The sequence below is a fragment of the Apteryx mantelli genome, chromosome 18 (assembly GCF_036417845.1).
Source record: "Apteryx mantelli isolate bAptMan1 chromosome 18, bAptMan1.hap1, whole genome shotgun sequence".
NCBI lineage: Eukaryota > Metazoa > Chordata > Aves > Apterygiformes > Apterygidae > Apteryx > Apteryx mantelli.
Genome location: NC_089995.1, coordinates 2620990 through 2638893, shown reverse-complemented (window position 1 = coordinate 2638893; position 17904 = coordinate 2620990). Strand labels below are relative to the sequence as shown.

General features: G+C 41.4%; 1 protein-coding gene across 2 annotated transcripts in view; it reads right to left on the bottom strand.

Moving 5' to 3' along the window:
- Window positions 1-8041: 8041 nt before the first annotated feature.
- UQCC1 (ubiquinol-cytochrome c reductase complex assembly factor 1) overlaps window positions 8042-17904 on the bottom strand; it is a 58096-nt gene continuing 48233 nt past the window's right edge. For both annotated transcript variants that reach the window (XM_067307750.1, XM_067307749.1), the window contains exons 8-10: window positions 14133-14210; window positions 12625-12738; window positions 8042-9271 (exon numbers count right to left, since the gene is read on the bottom strand). In XM_067307750.1, the coding sequence (XP_067163851.1) occupies window positions 9137-9271; window positions 12625-12738; window positions 14133-14210 (327 nt within the window). In that variant the 3' untranslated portion in view covers window positions 8042-9136. The remainder of the gene's footprint in view (window positions 9272-12624; window positions 12739-14132; window positions 14211-17904) is intronic.

Below are 17904 nucleotides of genomic sequence, written 5' to 3'. Positions count from 1 at the left end.
ACCTGGGATTTGCCACACTGGCACGCAGCAGAGAAGTCAAAACAGCACCTTTTTTGATATCACAAGGCCACAGTGTCTGTATGAAGCATGGCAGGAATCTCAGCACAGTACACATTATTAAATACCACAGACTGCAAGAGCAATAGCTCATATGGTCTCTTAGCATCTCCCTGGAAATTCTTCAAGGAAGGGAGCGTTCAAACATAGGAGTCTGGTACAGTGTGAATGATAACATTGTCCATGGGCTGGGTATTTGGGGGATTAGTTAACTCCAGCTACCCAGAAGTATTATGGAATTATTTTTGGAGAAACACTAGAGGCAGACAATAATAGATCAGTTAAAACACTGTGTTAGGAATGCATTCAGTACATAACGCAGTGTAAGAAAAATTCTGCACAGGAGGCACATAGAAGTCCCCAGACTGCAATCTGGACCTCCTCCACCCCATTCATCTCACTTACCCTGCAGCTACTAAACTCCACCAGAAAAATTTTAAAGCACAGCATGAAGAACTGGCTGGATAGTTGATGTAATCAGCTAGCCTTTTATCTACAAGTTACAAAAACCCCGTAGATTAAATTATCCAAGCTAAATTAAGCTAAGAGTTAAATGTCTGCTCTCTAATAATCACCAGGCAATAGTCAATGGAGAGAGACAGCCATGCCAAGTGTGAACTAGCACATTCAAACACTGAGTTCTAGGGCAGCTGGGATGAATCACATCCTCAAGGGGCTATCACTCTCCACCAGCTACAGATGCAGATAGATGATTTATTTAGATTAGCCATTTAGTCTTTAGATTGCTGAAGTTAGAATGAAGACTCTTACCAGGACTGTGCAAACCTAAAAAACAGAAGCCAATGTATATTTAATCAGAAGGTTTAACTAACCTGCCAGAGCTGTGCTGCAATGAAGCCAGCAGAGAGCAGGTGCAGAGTTAGCTGCCATGGACAATAGATATGGGAGAAAATTATAATAATGCTATTGGCATAGAAGTTTCATAGGTGCAAATAGGTGTTGGAGCAGCCTAAAGAAAAACATAACTTAAAATGGTGAGGTGAAAAACCAAATAAAATGTAAGGAAGTTTGAGGAAAAATCAATGTACAGAGTTAAGGGAAGGGGATATAAGATACATATGATGGGCCTTTCTCTGGAGCTGCTTTCCCAGGGTGCTGTGTATTAACATCACCCTTCTTTTTGCCTTCCTGAAGAGCTAAAAAGACTGTAAATTTAAAGGAAGTCATCAGATGTGTTTTCTGCCAGATATATCACTGCTTCTGATTCTGGTACAGTAAGGGGATTTCAACTCTTTTTCCAGCTGGTGTTTGGTAGGGATCTGCTCCCCCTCCAATAATTTCTCATGGACCTCAACACATGAAAGCACCAACCATGCAAATGTCTCCAGCCAAGCTTGTCAGCCAGGCCTTCTTCAGTGTCAGTGGGGAGAGGCAGAGACTGTTAGGGAGTCAGTTACCTCACCCTAAAGCAGACATCTGAAACAGGTCAGATGAACTGTGCCATGAAAGTACTTATCTTTGTTCACTGAGTATAAGGAGAGAGCGCTCAGGCTGCCAAAGTCAGTGACAGAGGTTTACTGTGGAGACATTTAAAATTAGATGTGAGATATCCTGTCCCTATCATCTGGCAAAGAGATAAATGTCTATAATTGGCACTCTTCTGTTTGATGGCCAACACAGGATGTGGGAATCACATTAGCCAGTTTTTGCCACCTAGAACTTAGGATCTTATCTAGAAGCATTGTCTATGCATCTTCTGTAATCAACAGAGAAAGATGGGGGGAAATTCCCTTCTGGCTAAACGTACATACTGAATCCCACTCCCAAGTGAACATCCCTAGGCAACTATGCTCTAGCTGATATACGAGTTCAGTTGGGATCCAGAAATTAGTCAGTGCTTCATCCATGTGCCCCACTACAGATATTCTTGGAGTTTACCAAACACAAACAACTTGACTGGGCTTCCCACAAAATATGTCTGCTGCTTCCTCTTTGAGCACAGATGCAAAGGAGCCTGCTACCTCTCTTCATAACCATGTGGTTCTTGGAGAGCACTCACCTGGAACATGAGAAGCTGGATGTGCTTTTTTTCCCCTTTCGTTTTCAGCACTTAGATCCACATCTCCCACCACACATCATGGTGCTCAAATACACTTATTGATAGGCTTTTCTGGAAAGCATCTCCATAAAAATGTTCCACTGTGCAGACAATAATTCCAGATTCGCTGACCAGATGGAAGCAGCAAGAGTGAACTTGTTTTTTTTCTAACAACTAGGACACGCAACTAGATGGGAAAAGTTTTAAAAGAGTTTTAATTACTGCACTGAGATCTGTGTCAATACTGAAATCACCAAGAGAGCAGCACAAAGACAAATGCCCCAGTTTTTCGTCTGAGATTCCTGATCACGGCACTACAGAATCATTCTCTTTCTAAACACAGCTGCAGCACACGAGCTCCTTGTTTCTTTTTTTTTTCCATTTATGTGTTAAGACTCTTCCAAATCAGGGGAGATACAGCTTCGAACCCACTCAGCTGAAGGACAGGTTTGAACACTAGTTGCCAGCTATAGGGCAAACGATCTAACAGCTAGCAATGGCAGGGAAGGTAGACATCCCTACGTCCTCTGCTAGCTCCCTGCTCAGTGGCATGCCCAGCATACACGTTCTGGCTGATCCAAGATCCCTTTATAGCCTATGACACATGGCCCAGTGCATGGCCACAAAGTCATTCTGTGTTCCTTCGGGGTCCAGCCTGAGCTGCTTAGGATACTGATTCGCAGCTGTTGGCAAAACAGAGCTATCACCCAATACAGCTGCCCATCATCTTGGCTGGTGCCTGTCCAAACACAGGCTGGTGCCTTTCCCACTCCAGGATTCAGATGCATCAATACTCACATGAAGGTTTCAATTCCAACATGATCTTTTTAATTTATAACTCCACAGTTCTTCCATGAGTTCTCAGAACATCCAGCCTGACCAGCATGGTGTTACCATTTGTATCAGGGCATGAGGAAGTGCATTTTAAATACAAAATAAATGTTCACTACAGTGAGTGCTGTGCAAGTACTGGCTACCTTTACAGAAACCTAATTTTATAGCTAGAGCAGAGCTAAAAGGCATCATAAGATGAGAACAACAATCCCAGGTCTGAGGCAATTTCATCAATGCCTGCAGAGCCTGGGTGGGTGTCAGTGCTTGCTATACCTTGAGATCACTCCTTAAGGGAAGCAAACAAAGCTTTGGACAACACAGGAATTTGTCATGTAGGTCCCATCAGTATTTCTCACTCACCACCCAAGGTTTGTTCAATGGCCCTGCAGAGCCTGCAAGGACTTCTGTGAACTCAGAGCTAGGGAGAAAAGTGACTATAGCCCTCAAAAAAGTGGGAGGCTCTTGAGAAGGACCACAACCTGCCTCTTCTCCAGGCTGTTGTTCTCTAAGCACCAACAGGCAGGGGCCTACATGTGAACAGAGCTCCACGTGAAAAAGCACTTTCAGCCATCTCTTCCTTCTCTCCTTCCAAAGGAGATACACAGAAATGGAATTTGAAATTGTAATATCAGTGGATATAGTTACAGGCAGGAAGAGGGTATGAAAGGAAGGATGTGGGACAATGAGCAAATCCTCACAGGATGCCCTGTTTCGACAGGATGTGGAGTAGCCCAGAAGGCTAGCAAGTGGGATGAGGAATGAACACGATTCCTGCTCACTCCTTTAGTGAGTGATGCAACCGTTAATGAAAGCTTTGCATTTGCAAAACTTCTTGCTTCCTAAATAAACATGAAGGAGCCCTTACCTTCTTGGGACAGCTGCACTAGCACCAACAGGATCCAGCTTCAACAACCTGTTGCAGTGTCCTCCTACATGAAAGCATCTGCACAAGACAATACAAAATAGGATAGTAGGTATTTCTGGTTCCTGCTCTCACATACAGGAAAATGCTTTCACTAGGCTGTCCCAGGTCCCTCATACAGATCCACTACAGAGCCACTTCCCCTAAACTCAGTGGGTGCTCCCAGCACATCACATCTGGAGCAGCCACTGAAATGCAGCAGGAAAGGATAGGATCATGCTTATGTGAGCTCCTGCTCTGCATTCCCAGTGGAAGGATGAGGCTCAAACATCTCCTCTGTCCCACAAATGAGCAGAGCAAGCTGCTGAGCAGGTTGAATGACTGCAAACAAAACAAATACTCCCTCAACATGTTCAGCAACTTCAGAAAGAACATATGTAGGATGCACAGGACAGCCATAAGCAGCTGGAAAGAAAAGCTCATCAGAGGAGTCTGGGAAGGATCACGAGACTACTAATAAGCAACTACCCCTTCACAGTGCAGGAGGCCAAGCAGCTCACCAGCAGCAGTGGGTGAGATTCCCTTCTCAGGCAGGAGAGGTGGACACCTCAGAAGCACAGCACAACTGCTAAAGCATTGCAGACTAGTACTCACACCTGTTCAGCCTCAGAATCTTTTCCTGTGTCCTTGCCAACCTTCTCGGCCTGCTATGCAAGTTTCTGCCTCTCAGACTTGCTGAGACCCAGGCTGTGCAGTCATAATATGTCCAAAAGATGGAGATAGTGTTACCCAGTGCATGCTGCAGAGTGGTAGAAATACCACCACCCAGACTACTGAAAGAGGTTTTAATCTGACTTTAGGATACCAAAGGCACAATCAAGCCTGATGAAGCAGCGTTCAGCAGCAAGAAGGGAGCACAGGTTTATCAGTCTTTTGTGAAGAAAAGGGGGAAAAAAAGTTTTGATTAGAGTTCATGGTACAAAAAGACAACAGAGATCAGACACAGTAGGCCAAATATAGAGAGGCAGATGCAGAGGGCAGGGGCCTAGATAATGGAGTGTCTACTAAAAAACTAGCTAACACCAGTATCATCCAGAAAAATACATGTACTAGGCTAAGACCACAAGCATCCATCTGCACTGTAGTCTGAGAACCCAGAGGAAGTCACAACAGGTGACCACTGGTGCTCAAGGCACAACTCTAGTAGCAGAAGCGTTAGAAAGACACTAGGCAATTTCTAGGTATTGGTGTGAATGTCTATCACTCCCAACACTGATATTTTCATCTTGCTGGAAGAAAGCATACGCAGTCCAGTTTTGGGGCTCAAGAAAGATGATGAATTGTTCAGTATACTTGCATAGAGGATCAATATACTTCTCTAAATGCTTGCAGCAGTACTTCAGCACATCTCTAGGGTGGAGACAACCTTTGTTACACGCTCAGGATTAAACTTGTCCTACAGAATGCCACAAGTAGACTGCATCAGGTCTATGTTGATCTGAATCTCTGAATGCAGGTCTCCTCTGGTAGGTTTTGGAAGTAGAAGAATGTGTAAAAACATGGGGGTGGGTCAGAGGGCTCCCGGTCCAGGTCCGTCCTCATCTGGTTCCCACTACTCTTCAAAAGGGTGTCATGCAGTGGCATAAATCATAGTGACCATGCTTTCAGAGCCTGTCACAATCCTCTCCCAACCTATGCTTCTCCCCCTACCACATTGCTATTCCACATCTACTACATTAAAGCTTCTGTGGAAAAAATTGCTCTTACTCAGTCTCCAGTTTCTCTTTATGCTATTTGCCAAGCCAAAGGCAGGATAAATGAGACAGGTCAGTGGTTAAATCCCATTGCTATGTCAGGAGTTGCAATTCTGACCTGAGGATTTGGTGCAATACAAGCATGACTAAAAACTGCACTTGGTGGAAGGTTAGGACAGGATTCAGAAATCTGGAAAGTGGTAACTGTACTCTAACAGGGTTTAGGCACCTAGATAGGACAGGAAATGTGGGAATCAGCAAGGATACCTGTGCTTTTAGCACTTCAGTTGTCTAAAAAGCAGGAGAAGACAGCTAGATATAAATACCAAATGGAGGTGCGAACATAGGAACAGAGGAGATAACATGTATTGCAGGAAAACATTCAACCATCTAAAATACCCTTGGATGCCTGAGCTACAACAGATGACTCCCCCTACCCCAAGTTGTCTCAGTCTGAAGAGAACCTGCAAGCGTGACATTGTGGGCAAAATGTGCACCTACTCTACTGCTGGAACAAAAGCAGCAGAGATGGAAGGAACATTGATTGTTGGCCCTTGATTTCTGCTCACAGAAACAAAGGAAGACAAGATTTAGCCGACATACTCAGTGCTTCCTAGAGGCTGGTGCCTCATGACACCTGGGTAATTTCGGAGAGCAATTTCTTTGAAATTAATCAGCAACATCTGAATTCTATATATGACATAGGAGGTCAGGCTGGATGATAAAGCGTTGAACTTGCTGCTGTCAGAAGAAATGCACATCCATATATTCACTCAAAATACAGTAAGTGACCAAAGCTGATGCTCTGGGATCGCTCTCAAAAAACTAGCAGCATTAACAAAGAACTATCCAAAAGTAAAATATCTTCAATTATTCCCTCTCCAAAACCTTGAAAATGGGCTTTACAACATGACTGGTTAATAATACTGTGTTCAGTCCTGTACACAGAAATCACATTACCTGCTAATCATTGCTGCCATAATGTTTGTAAGAGGCAGATTTTGCTATTGGAAATACAAGCTTTCCTCAAGGACTCTAAATTCTGGCTGTAAAGATGCCTCTCATATAAAATGCAGAAAACAGGATGTTTCTGTCCTATTGAAATACCTCTCTCAAGAGTAAGACACTCTCATAGTCTACACCCAAATTCTGTCTCCAGATAATCAATGGCTGGGAAGCCAGTTCTTCTCTCACCCCATGCAGCCTCCGGTGTACTTTTCCTAACAGACCTCTCTTTGAATTCATAGACAGTCTCTGTCTTACTCTCTTAATATGCTCCACCCACTTCTCTCCAAAACACACCTTGACTGCTGGCTCAATTCTGTAACAGTGGGGTGTTTGAAGGCATTTTATGAAACAAGCAATGAACCTTGATTAGAGGTGTCTCTATTCTCATATTAATAAAAGTGCAAAAGCACATACCAGTGACCACAATCAAGCACCACAATTTCTGGAGACTCCCACCCCTACACATAAAAGGAAGGTTTTGATCATACAGCTGTCGCACATTCACAGTACAAAAGACACCATCATCCCAGACCAGTGGTCCCATGAATTCTAGTTTGCAGCCTTCACAGCTTCAGTACCAGAGATGCTACGTGATCTCAGACCTGCGCGCACTAGGTCGTCTGGGTTGGAAGGCGGTGTACTCCTAATCCTGTGTTCCCATGGCATGGATAACATGAGTCCAGGTTTAAATTACATAGCAGGAAAGGAGTTAAAGTTTAAATGACTGTTTTGTATATGAATTAATGTATGTAGTTTTGAGCCAAAATATCTACCATTAATTTTTCCACCTATTCCAGGAGCAGTAAGATACACAAAGTAAAGTTTATTTTGGTACTTGGTATACTTCACTCCCATTAAAAATAAATTAATCAGCAAATTCCTACACAGCTCAGCCTTCTTTTATGTAAATACAACCCAGCTGTAATGAATTACAAGGTGTTATTATCTCACACACACTGTATAATACTTCACACATAAGAGGTTTCTCTGCTTAGCTCAGCTTTCAACAAAAGCATCTTAAATAAACTGCAAGCAAGTTGTTTGGTCTGTAATGTTTTCACAGAGGAGGGATACACCTCACACATAGAGGGTTTCTTTACATGACTCATTTTATAACAAGTTAAACTGAGGAAGTTCGCCTTGGAAAAAAAACTAACAAAATGCCTTTTTTTTCTTTTCTTTCTTTCAAGTACTGAGAAGAATCTCTAAGAAAAGGTTAAAAAAATGCAGGCCAGTGTTTGGGAGCCTATATTCTGCATCCCACTGCTCTTCACACAGAAGAGGGATGCCAAGTATTCACCAAAACACACAATCCAAAGGAAGGAACATCAGAAGCAAGAACAGTTACAGCCAGGCACAGTCACACTTTCACCAGAAATAACAGCATTTGATCACAAATTAAGGATTACTATCTTCTATTTTTGTTTAATAGTTTTATTAGGAATAAGTCCTAATATTATAGGGCTTGTTCTTATCAGAAGCACACATGACATAGAAAACACATACACATCAGTTTTATCCAGACTGACATTTATTATGGATTAGGATTTTAGACATGAGAAATGAAAACAGTTTTTGTCACTGACCTGGAAATAGCCTGGTGAACCATCCACCTGCACAGTACACCTCAGCCGCTGCTGATTTAATCAGTGGAGCAATTGCTCTCATAATTATCATGTAGGGGTAATCTGCCTGCGCGTTAACTGGGGTTAACAGGTCTCATTAAAAAGCTCTGAACCACTGCTTTGAGGGGTGGGGGATAGCACAGTCCTATCCCATTAAGAGCCCTGGACAGAAATGGGGATGTTATTTTCCTAAAATATAACTAGAACACAACTCTAAAAAGAATATGGAAATATCAGCAAGGCAGAGCTCCTCTGAAATACAAAGTACTCTGAGGTAGCTTTTAGTGACAGCCCAGCCATGTTTCAGCCTGCATTTCTCACTAGGATGGCTAGAGTCATAGAGAATTAGTGGGAACAGTGCATTGTTCTTTCCATCCTCATATCCTTGTGCAACAGCGCAGAGAGTTCCTAAAAAGGATTTTCATGGAAAATCCTTCAGAATCTGTTAAAGCAATTCTCAACTCTATTAAAGCGAAAATGGACCGTTCTATCTTAATGTCAGGCTTTTAGAATATATTAACATCTAATAAGCAAAGCTCAGATTTGTGTTCACAAACATTCTGTGAGCAGAGGAACACTGCTGTGTCTGTACACAGCGGCTCTCCAAACGAGGCAAAGGACAGAAATGTCTTCTTGAGTGAATTATAACTCATGGTAAAACGTCTGGTTGGAATTTGTCTGCAAGGACCGCTCAGTGCCATTACAACAACAAAGGTTCTTGAACCAACTAAGCATTTAATCACAGATGAATATCCAGAAGAGTACAGCTGTCCAATTTGCTACCGAGTCACCACAGATATGGCATCTATTTCAATATATTCTGTCAACAGCAGTTATTCCTTCCTGACCCCACGTCAGAGCAGTTCAATCGGAGGCAGTTTTCCCAAGCAATTTTTCCCATTTGAGAAGCGAACACCGGGGCGACGCGACGAGGCTCTCAGAGTCCTTCATCGTTGTAGACGGGGGAGAGGGGCTTCAGGATGCTGCGGGCGTCGCTCTCCACCAGGGGGCGCCAGCTCACCTCGCCCGTCAGCAGCAGCTCCTCCCCGCTGAGGGCGTCCAGGTGCTGCACCTGGAGGCGACAGGGCGTCGGGGTCAGTGTCCGCGCCCGCCGCCCTCCCCGGCTGCCCAGGGCCAAGGGCGAAGGACGAAGCTTCCGACGGGGCACGGAAACACTAGGGGATGAGGATCGCAGAGCCGCCGCAGGCGACTGCGCGCAGCCTTCTCCTCGCGCCGCGGCTAACGCCTCCGCTCAAAGTCTGGCAGCAGGACAAGGAGGAGCCGCGCAAGGCTGCTGTGACTCCCCTCATGGGCCCAGCGGTTAATTGGGATGACACATTACCAGCAGCGTTATCTGCCCGGAGCGCTTGCTCCAGGAAGTGGTTTCACACAGACCAGGGACTGACTAGCAGGGGGCATCAGAGATTTATAAAAGCACCCAGGTTGGAGGAGGTGAACAGGGAACGAATACTCATTCTCACTATTCAAGAAATAAGTGGCAAACGAAAAGATAAGGTGCAAAGCAAGCAAAAAAAAAAAACTTTTCATACAACATAGGGTTAACACATTGGTAATTATGAAATTTGCTCCCACAGGACACTGCAAACACTGAAAGTCTGTAAGGGTTATAGTCCATCAAGGGGCATTAAAATACAAAAATACCACCTCTGGCTCATGAAGTCTGGGAACACAGACTGCTAGGAGACTTGACCAGGGAAACAGTGCACACGCTTGCCCTGTTATTATATTCTTCTCTGGGCATCCGCTAATAGCCACTGTTAAAGACAGGATCAGCAAGAAATTGCGGAAAAGATTTCTTACTCAAGGGATTTCCAGGGCTTACTAGCAACAAAAGATAATCTGACAAGGAATTTCTCAGCAAAGGAAAGAACGTAATGTGTCAACGGCCACACAGGATCAGACTGAAGTGCCACCTAAGCACAGTATCCTGTTTCTGAGGATCATCAATAGCAGATTCCTCAGGAGGGGTTAAGTACAACACATACGTACAATGCTATTTTCCTTGTTTACTCTCCCTCCCTCCCCAAATTTGTTAGTTCAGGGATATTGAGCCTGAAATGGTGGTCGTGCATTTAATGGCCCACGATAGATTTCTCTTTCATGAACTTTGCCTGTGGCTTTTGAAATCCATGTATGTTTTAGCATCCCAGGCAACCTGTGGCAACGTTTGTCCCCAGACTCTTGTATCAGAAGAGGCTTACCAACCTTTCCGCACCCACAGAATGACGGAATGGTTGAGCTTGGAAAGGATCTCTGGAGATCGTCTGGTCCTACTCCACCTCACCTTCCATAAGCCTTCAAGACTTCACAGAGCTGTCTCATACTCTTTCTCAGCTGTTTTTTTCAGATTAGGGAGTCCTAGTCATTGCTAATACAGAAGCTGTTTCATATCAGCCTTACTGCTCTTCTCAGAACCTTCTTCAGTTCATTTTTTTTTTTAATCTTTCTTGGTGGCAGGGACCCAAACTGTACGCATTATTCAAGATCACAGGGGTACCATGGATTTAAAAAGTGGCATGACAACACTATGTTTTATTCTCTATTCCTTCCTCATGAGTTCTGAGCATTTGTTTTAATTTAACACTTCTTAGCACTGAGCTGACATTTTGATAACCCAATTATAATCTCAAGGGCTCACTGCTGTGTGGTAATAGTTTAGAGCTCATCACTATATATGAAAAGTTGGGATTGTTTTTGTCTCCAAGCGCATCACTTTACAGTTGTCTACACTGAACTGCATCTGCCATTTCTTCATCTAGTCATTCGCTGTATGAATTCTTTCTGCAATCAACTCTCATGCTTACTGCCATGAACAGCCTAGTATCAGCAAACTGTCATCTCACAATTCACTCCCCTCTGTTTCCTTTACAACCATATTGAACAGCACACAGCCCTTCCCACCCCCAGTCCTCTGAATCTAGTAACAATCTCTCCTCTGTTAAAACCTGACAATTTATTGGCCCCCTATTGCCTACATTCCTATTAGTTACTTGTCTATGGGACTACCTTTGCTCTTCTCCTATGGCTACCTAGTTTCTTTAGAAGTCTTTGGTGGAAGCTTCCTAGAACTTTCTAGAAAACCAAGAGACTATGTAAATCAGATATTCCTTGTCCACAGCATCAATGGCTCTTTCAAGTAACTCCACAGATTTGTGAGGCAAGACTGGCCTTCAGAAAAGCCGTGCTGACTCTTCCCCAGTGCGCCACATTTATCTGTATGATCACTGTTTCCTACTCAACTGCTGATAGCCTCTGTCCTACCCTTTGCTTGAGCATACAGAATTGCTATGATTTCCCCACTTGGTGGACAAATTGTCCCAAATTTCATGCTCTCTACACTTGTTTGCTTCCTGCCTATCTTCAGTTTTAAACTTTCCTATGACCTCCCTGATATTAAGCATCAGCAACCTGGTACATTAAGTCTGTGCCTCCTGAGAAGCACTCCAGCATGCTGGAAGCATCCTCAGTCCCTGACAAATTTGAGCCTTTCACTTTCCATACCTTTTTGTCAGACATGCACTGAAATACCGTCTCTTCAAATATCCATCAGGTCTTGAATACAGTAGTGAAAACATTACAGATAATGCTACTGTGGAGGACCTGGTCTTCAATTTCCTGTCCAACAGCCTACATTTTTCCTCCAAAACTTCTCTCTCACCCTTTCTTCCATCTTTGGAACCCACCCTGGGCTACATCCACCAGCTCCTACCCAGCATTTCCTAGAAACCTGGTTCAGAAGCCTCATAATGGTTGAGAGGACACACACTGTTTAATATTTTTTCCTCCAGGTATGAATCAAAAGAAATTTAAATCATTCTGAAAAACAAAACCTGTTACTTACTATCCGCAAAGTTCATCATAACGATATGCCATAGTGATTGAAAGACTCCTGAAGAGCTGCAGAATAGCATTCCCTCTTAAAAGATTCCAGGGGTTTAATGCAACTTAATCCCTTCTTTACAACACTGATTTTAGGCTGTAGGAGAGGCTCCCCAAAGTAAATTAAATGGCCCTGGCATATATTAAGTTACAGGAAGTCCCATATGGCAGAGCACTGTCAAGGATGACTCCACAACATCAAGTATAATGCTACAACAAGCTGCAGCTCATTTCTGACACATTTTTGTCAAGACCCTCCATAGCATGGGCCCAGAAAAAGAATAAGCATGGTTGCTTTCAATCTCCTGTGAATTTCTCTGTAGCCAATTTCTCTGTAGTCAAACTGCAATGAATGTCAGCCAGTTTTTATAGTTTTACCTTTTCTCCTTAAAAGTAACAAATGAATATAAAACCCACCTATACTTACAAGGAAAATGGAGCTACATAGTATGCAGGCAATAAAAAATAAATATTCAATACCTAACAAGAGAATGAAGAGAAGCTGTGCTATGAGCTGTAGCGTACCTGTTTGCGCACATACTCTACAAGTAATTCCAGATGCCTAGGGTCCTCACAGTTCCTGTTAAAAAGGTTTCTCCAAAGGGCCGCTGCCAGAACATGATCATCAGACAAGATTCCCTAAGTAAGTAAAGAGAGGGAATTAAAAACTGCACGTGAAGAGAGTGTAAACACAAGACAAACCTGATCCATTATTCTAACTACTTGGCGCTAGACAATATCAGACTTCTCAAAGCCCACAACTACTGTGGACTGTACCTGTGAAAAAGCATCAACGTCATTCTTCCCCAGAGTTAAGAACAACCTTGAGCTTGCAAGAGACTAACTGCTTCAACCTGTAACAAATATTCAGCCAATCAGAAAAACCTGGGTGGGGGTACTGGCAATGTAGTAGCTGACTATTCTGTTTCTCTGTTTTTAAATCTTTAGATTAGGCCTTACAGAGAAGAGAGCACCACTTCAGAGAACTGTGTGAAGCCCATGATACTTGAAATATTAAAAATTAAAAGATATATAATATGATGTTCTGGAAAAGCAATCTGGACTTTACTATTTGCCTCATTCTGAATGAAAGAGAGAAGTTCTTATCATCAAGAACTATCTAGATTTTTCCAGTTAAATCTAATTTTAAATTTGGCTTACACAAGTCACATCCATGAGAACTTTTCATCTAAATTCTCTTCAGCTTTTATTGTCTTTCTAGATTATATGGTGCTATCACCACAGTCTCATAACTCCTGTCTTCTGCTGACACGTTTGCCAAAGACAAGAGAGGACTTTAAAATATTCAGTTAAAATATAAAAGGTCAACATTTGTCTTTAATTTAACTAGACATTTTGCTTCTAAAAAGACTGTCAACAAAAAAAGAGGAAAGAAAAAGACAGACATACAGACACATCCTGGGTATACTTAAAAATAGATTAAAGGAAAAACCTGCATGCATAACATTGTCCAATACTCTATGAAGTTTACCTTTACAAGATATTAATAATGCAAATAGCCATGTAAAAAAAACAACATCACCATGTAAACAAAAAGAACATCAGTAGCAACACCCACTAGAGCAAAAAGTTAACTACTGTAAGAGCTGATGCAATTGTATTTTCTACTTGAAAATGTCCCATAAACACTTGTACACAATGGTGCTTTTGCTTCCCAGTATTCATAGACTCTTACTATAAATACTGCTCTCAAAGTACAGTGGAGTAAAATGAGATTCAGAGAGAGGATATGATTTACTAATGGTCAAGCAATAACAGTCAAACAGAACAAAGAACATCCCTCTTCCATGTCCCATGTTTTAAATCAATATGTGCTACACGTTTCCTTTTTTCTTAAAGACGGTTCAATCCAAGGCAAAACTTGATCACAATAGCTAAGAAGTCTGCCTCCATAATGCAACATTTGCCCAATGATATGTATGGCAAAAGTTTTATCCATCTGCAGCATTTTCTGTTAAGTGAATTAGATGGCCTGTTTGTTCCTGCTCATTCTCTGAAAATACCCTTCTTACCTCATCATACCCAAACAGAGCTGCATAGAAATTTTCTACCATACTTCTCAAATCTTCCTTTAGAGCAGCAGAAGTAATCTGAAAAATAAAAAAGAAAACCATCTGAATGGGTTCTAAACTGGTGGAGGTGATGAAAAAACTACCAGTTTCATTCTGAGTAGGAAAAGAAGAAAGAGTACCGTGGTCTATATGTTAGGATTTGGCTGTAAATTGCGAGGTTCATGTAGTCAGTGACTTTAGAAGAATGTACAGTACAGCTCCATTAGTTCTTTACACAAATAAAAGTCACAGTCAATGTTAGTAAGATTATATAAATGGCAGAAAAATCCTCAACCAACAGTGCTGGCATATAGCTACCTGAGCAGAGAAAAAATGCTGGCTGGAAAGAGTGAAGGCAAGGCTGTCCTTTCAGTGGCAGCGTAGACTAAGATAATGAAAACTGCTCTGTGTTTTACCTATTATGCAGGTTTTTCAGACCTTGATTCATTCATATAGATCTTTTAGAAACTCACAAGTTTTTGAACATTTTTTCTAACACACAGACTCCAGAGCTAGACATGCTATTACAGTAAAAGTACCGTAACGCTAAAGATAGAGGCACCATCCCTACCACTGCTTCGTAATTACTTGTCAATATTGACTTGCTCATTCAGCAGTCACATGGATTCTGTTTCTACAGCATCTCTCTAGAAGCTCAGACTTGCTAGTTGTTCACTATGACTAAGTTTCTTTCAGAGCTGGTGATTCTCAAGCTACATCCCCTTATGCTGTATGACTCAGTCTATGTTCCACACTGACTTTTAACTAAATTTAACAGTTGCTTAAATATTTGCTACTTTGGCCTGAGCTACCCATTGGCTTTCAGAATTGAGCCCTGTGTGAGTTTAGGTAGAACAAAGAGAGACCGCTAGGTCCAGAGAGATGGCTGAAATAATTCACATGCATCTCCTCCATGCAAACTGGCTACTCCTTTTGCTCATGCTTTTTATTTCTATCGACAGAACAATGTAATAAACAGTTACTCTCATGAGGGCAGAGCTCTGCTCTCTTTGGTAAAGATTATTCTTTGTATTGACTCGTGAGAGACCAAGCATTTCTTTTCCTACAAACCTTGCATGCAATGTAAGTATAATTGACAAGGATAACTATCTCCAATCCTGCGTGATAACTATCTCCAATCCTCCAAACCAGAACACTTACCTATGAGACCGCATTTGGGGGACAAGTTTTTAAAAAAGAAACCGCAAACAGGAACATAGGGTAGGAAATCAATTCTAATACAGAATGAGCATTACTGTCTTTGGTGTATAGCTTATCATAAGGTTAAAGAAAAGCTGTGAAATTTAACATATCTAAAATCTTAATACTTATGACAGTGGGAACCACATGTCCTAAATCTTTCTTAGTATCCTTAGGAGTACTAACCTTGGTCCTTATGCAACAGCTTCCTATCAAAACGTGGATTATTTTGTCATACTATCAAATCTCCAGTTCAAACATTATTCCATTAAACTGCTATCTTTTTCATCAGTTGATTTTTATAGAACTGCTTATAGTGCAAACACAAGGAAAATTTCTTTTATGTCAGTTACTCACATTTTTCCATTAATATAAGCTATTAAAATTCATGCAGATATTTTATAGGCCATCAAGATTTGGTGACTGGCTATTACTAAATGTTTTTAAAAAAAAAGAAGAACTAAACTAAGAAATCAGAGGGTTAAATGATGACTGCAACTTCTGTAATGACTTAATTAAATTTTTATTGAGTACATAAACTATGATGTCATTTCTACCCAACCATGCTCAAAACTTTCTATGCATGTCAGAGATCGTGGTTTTTCTCAATAGAACATACTTCTAAATAAGCTGCACTTCTACAGCTCTAATAAGGGGGAGCAGGTCTCATGTAACACACTCAATAAATTATCCTTCCATTTTTAAACAAACAAATTCCATGAGTTATTATATATTTGCCACGCACTTTTTATGACATAATAAAAATGTTACCTCAAGGATTACTTAACACATACTACAAATGTTACAGCAGGCAACTGCAAGGGGCAAAGAAAACAAATAGTCCCATTACAGAGACAAGTCCTGGACTATACACCCCTAGGGAAGCAGCTTTCTGTACTAAAAACAAAGAGCAGCAGCTTTAAGTTAGTAAGAAATAGATTGATGAAGGAGATAACCAAGTTAAACAAACATGGCAATAAATACATCTTAAAGACAAACAGTTTAAAATATAAAATATGACTTTGGGGATGGAGCAGTATCTTAGGCAGTAAAATTACTTTTAAAGGAATATTGTAGTTTCTGATGAATACAATCAGCGTCGGCACAATTATTATAGAAAAAAAAATCCTTCATTATAAAACAAGAAGAATGAGTAAATCCAAATCCAGGTTTGTTGGGAACACTTCCTCTTTTCAAGCCTGTACATATTCTTAGCACTAGCAAGCTTCATGATCTGATTGGTCATGATTTTGCTGCCTTCTCCCACTGTTCGTTATTAAGTACAAAAGCTTCTAGACAATTCCAAGTGAGTAATTGATAATAACAAGAAAAAAATGATAACATCTGGAATTTTCTAAGGACTTAGCCACTTTGCCTTCTTTGGAAACAACCCATTGCAGAACTGTCACCAGAATAATTTATATATCATTGACACAGTGGAAAAAATCCTAATTCAAAACTAGGAATATATTTATTTTTACATCTCTCACACTTACCTTTAAAAAAAGGAAATGTACAACTAACACATCTTCCTTTTACATGTAACCACTTTTCGTTGAAGGGCTCCATGATCCCACATTCGCCTTTTTAAGGCTACAGTGCACACACTACATTCTTGTTATTATATTACGGTGAGAAACCTCAGCTTCAGCCCCAACAAGTCAATATGCATTGCTGAACAGACAGCTGTTGAGGCTTATTGCTGTATCAGGCAATCTACCAACTCAAGTCTCAGTTAAGGTTCTGCACTCTAACAAAACTTCTAGGAAGACAAGAACACACTGCTTTATTGTATATGCTGGACTTGTATGAAATTGCCTTAGATATAAGCAAATTTTTAAATGAAAGCTACCATATGGTAAGTCTACATTCATCTTTTGGTTGGATCAAGAGTATGTTTTCATAGTGAATCTCCTCATCATCCCTACTTACCATGCTCTGGTTTACACTTCAGAGAAGTCTCACAGTGCACAAACTTGAAAGCGTGCTCTAATGCGCTCCACCTGCTAAGAGGCGTTTAGTCCACAGGATCAGAACAGAACTAGCACAGAGTAAAAATCATCCCTGTATAGCGGGGACATTGGAGCCTCAACTGTTTCACTCAACAAATGTGTCCCTGTTGGGCCACACTACACACTAGCGTAGACATAGCCATGACGACCACAGACAACACTATTTCAAAGCATTTTAACGGGAGTTTCTTGGTGTTATGGCTTTTGCCAGCATGTATTGCACCCTTAAGCTACTTTAACACATTCATCCATCCGTAGTGTATAAGGCCAGAAGGGACACTTCTAACCTCACCTTGTACAAGCACTAATCATTGAATTTCATGCAGCAATTCCTCTCTTTAGGCCATAAGTTATGGTTGAACTATATTTTTTATGAAGAGATTTCAGCCAGAAGAAATGATTAGATCATAGAATCTGACCTTCTGCATATCACAGACCATTACCTTTCACTGAGTTCTCTCTGTACTAAGCTCAATAAGTTGTGTTTGGCTAAAGCATATCACCCTCACAGTTGAACATGT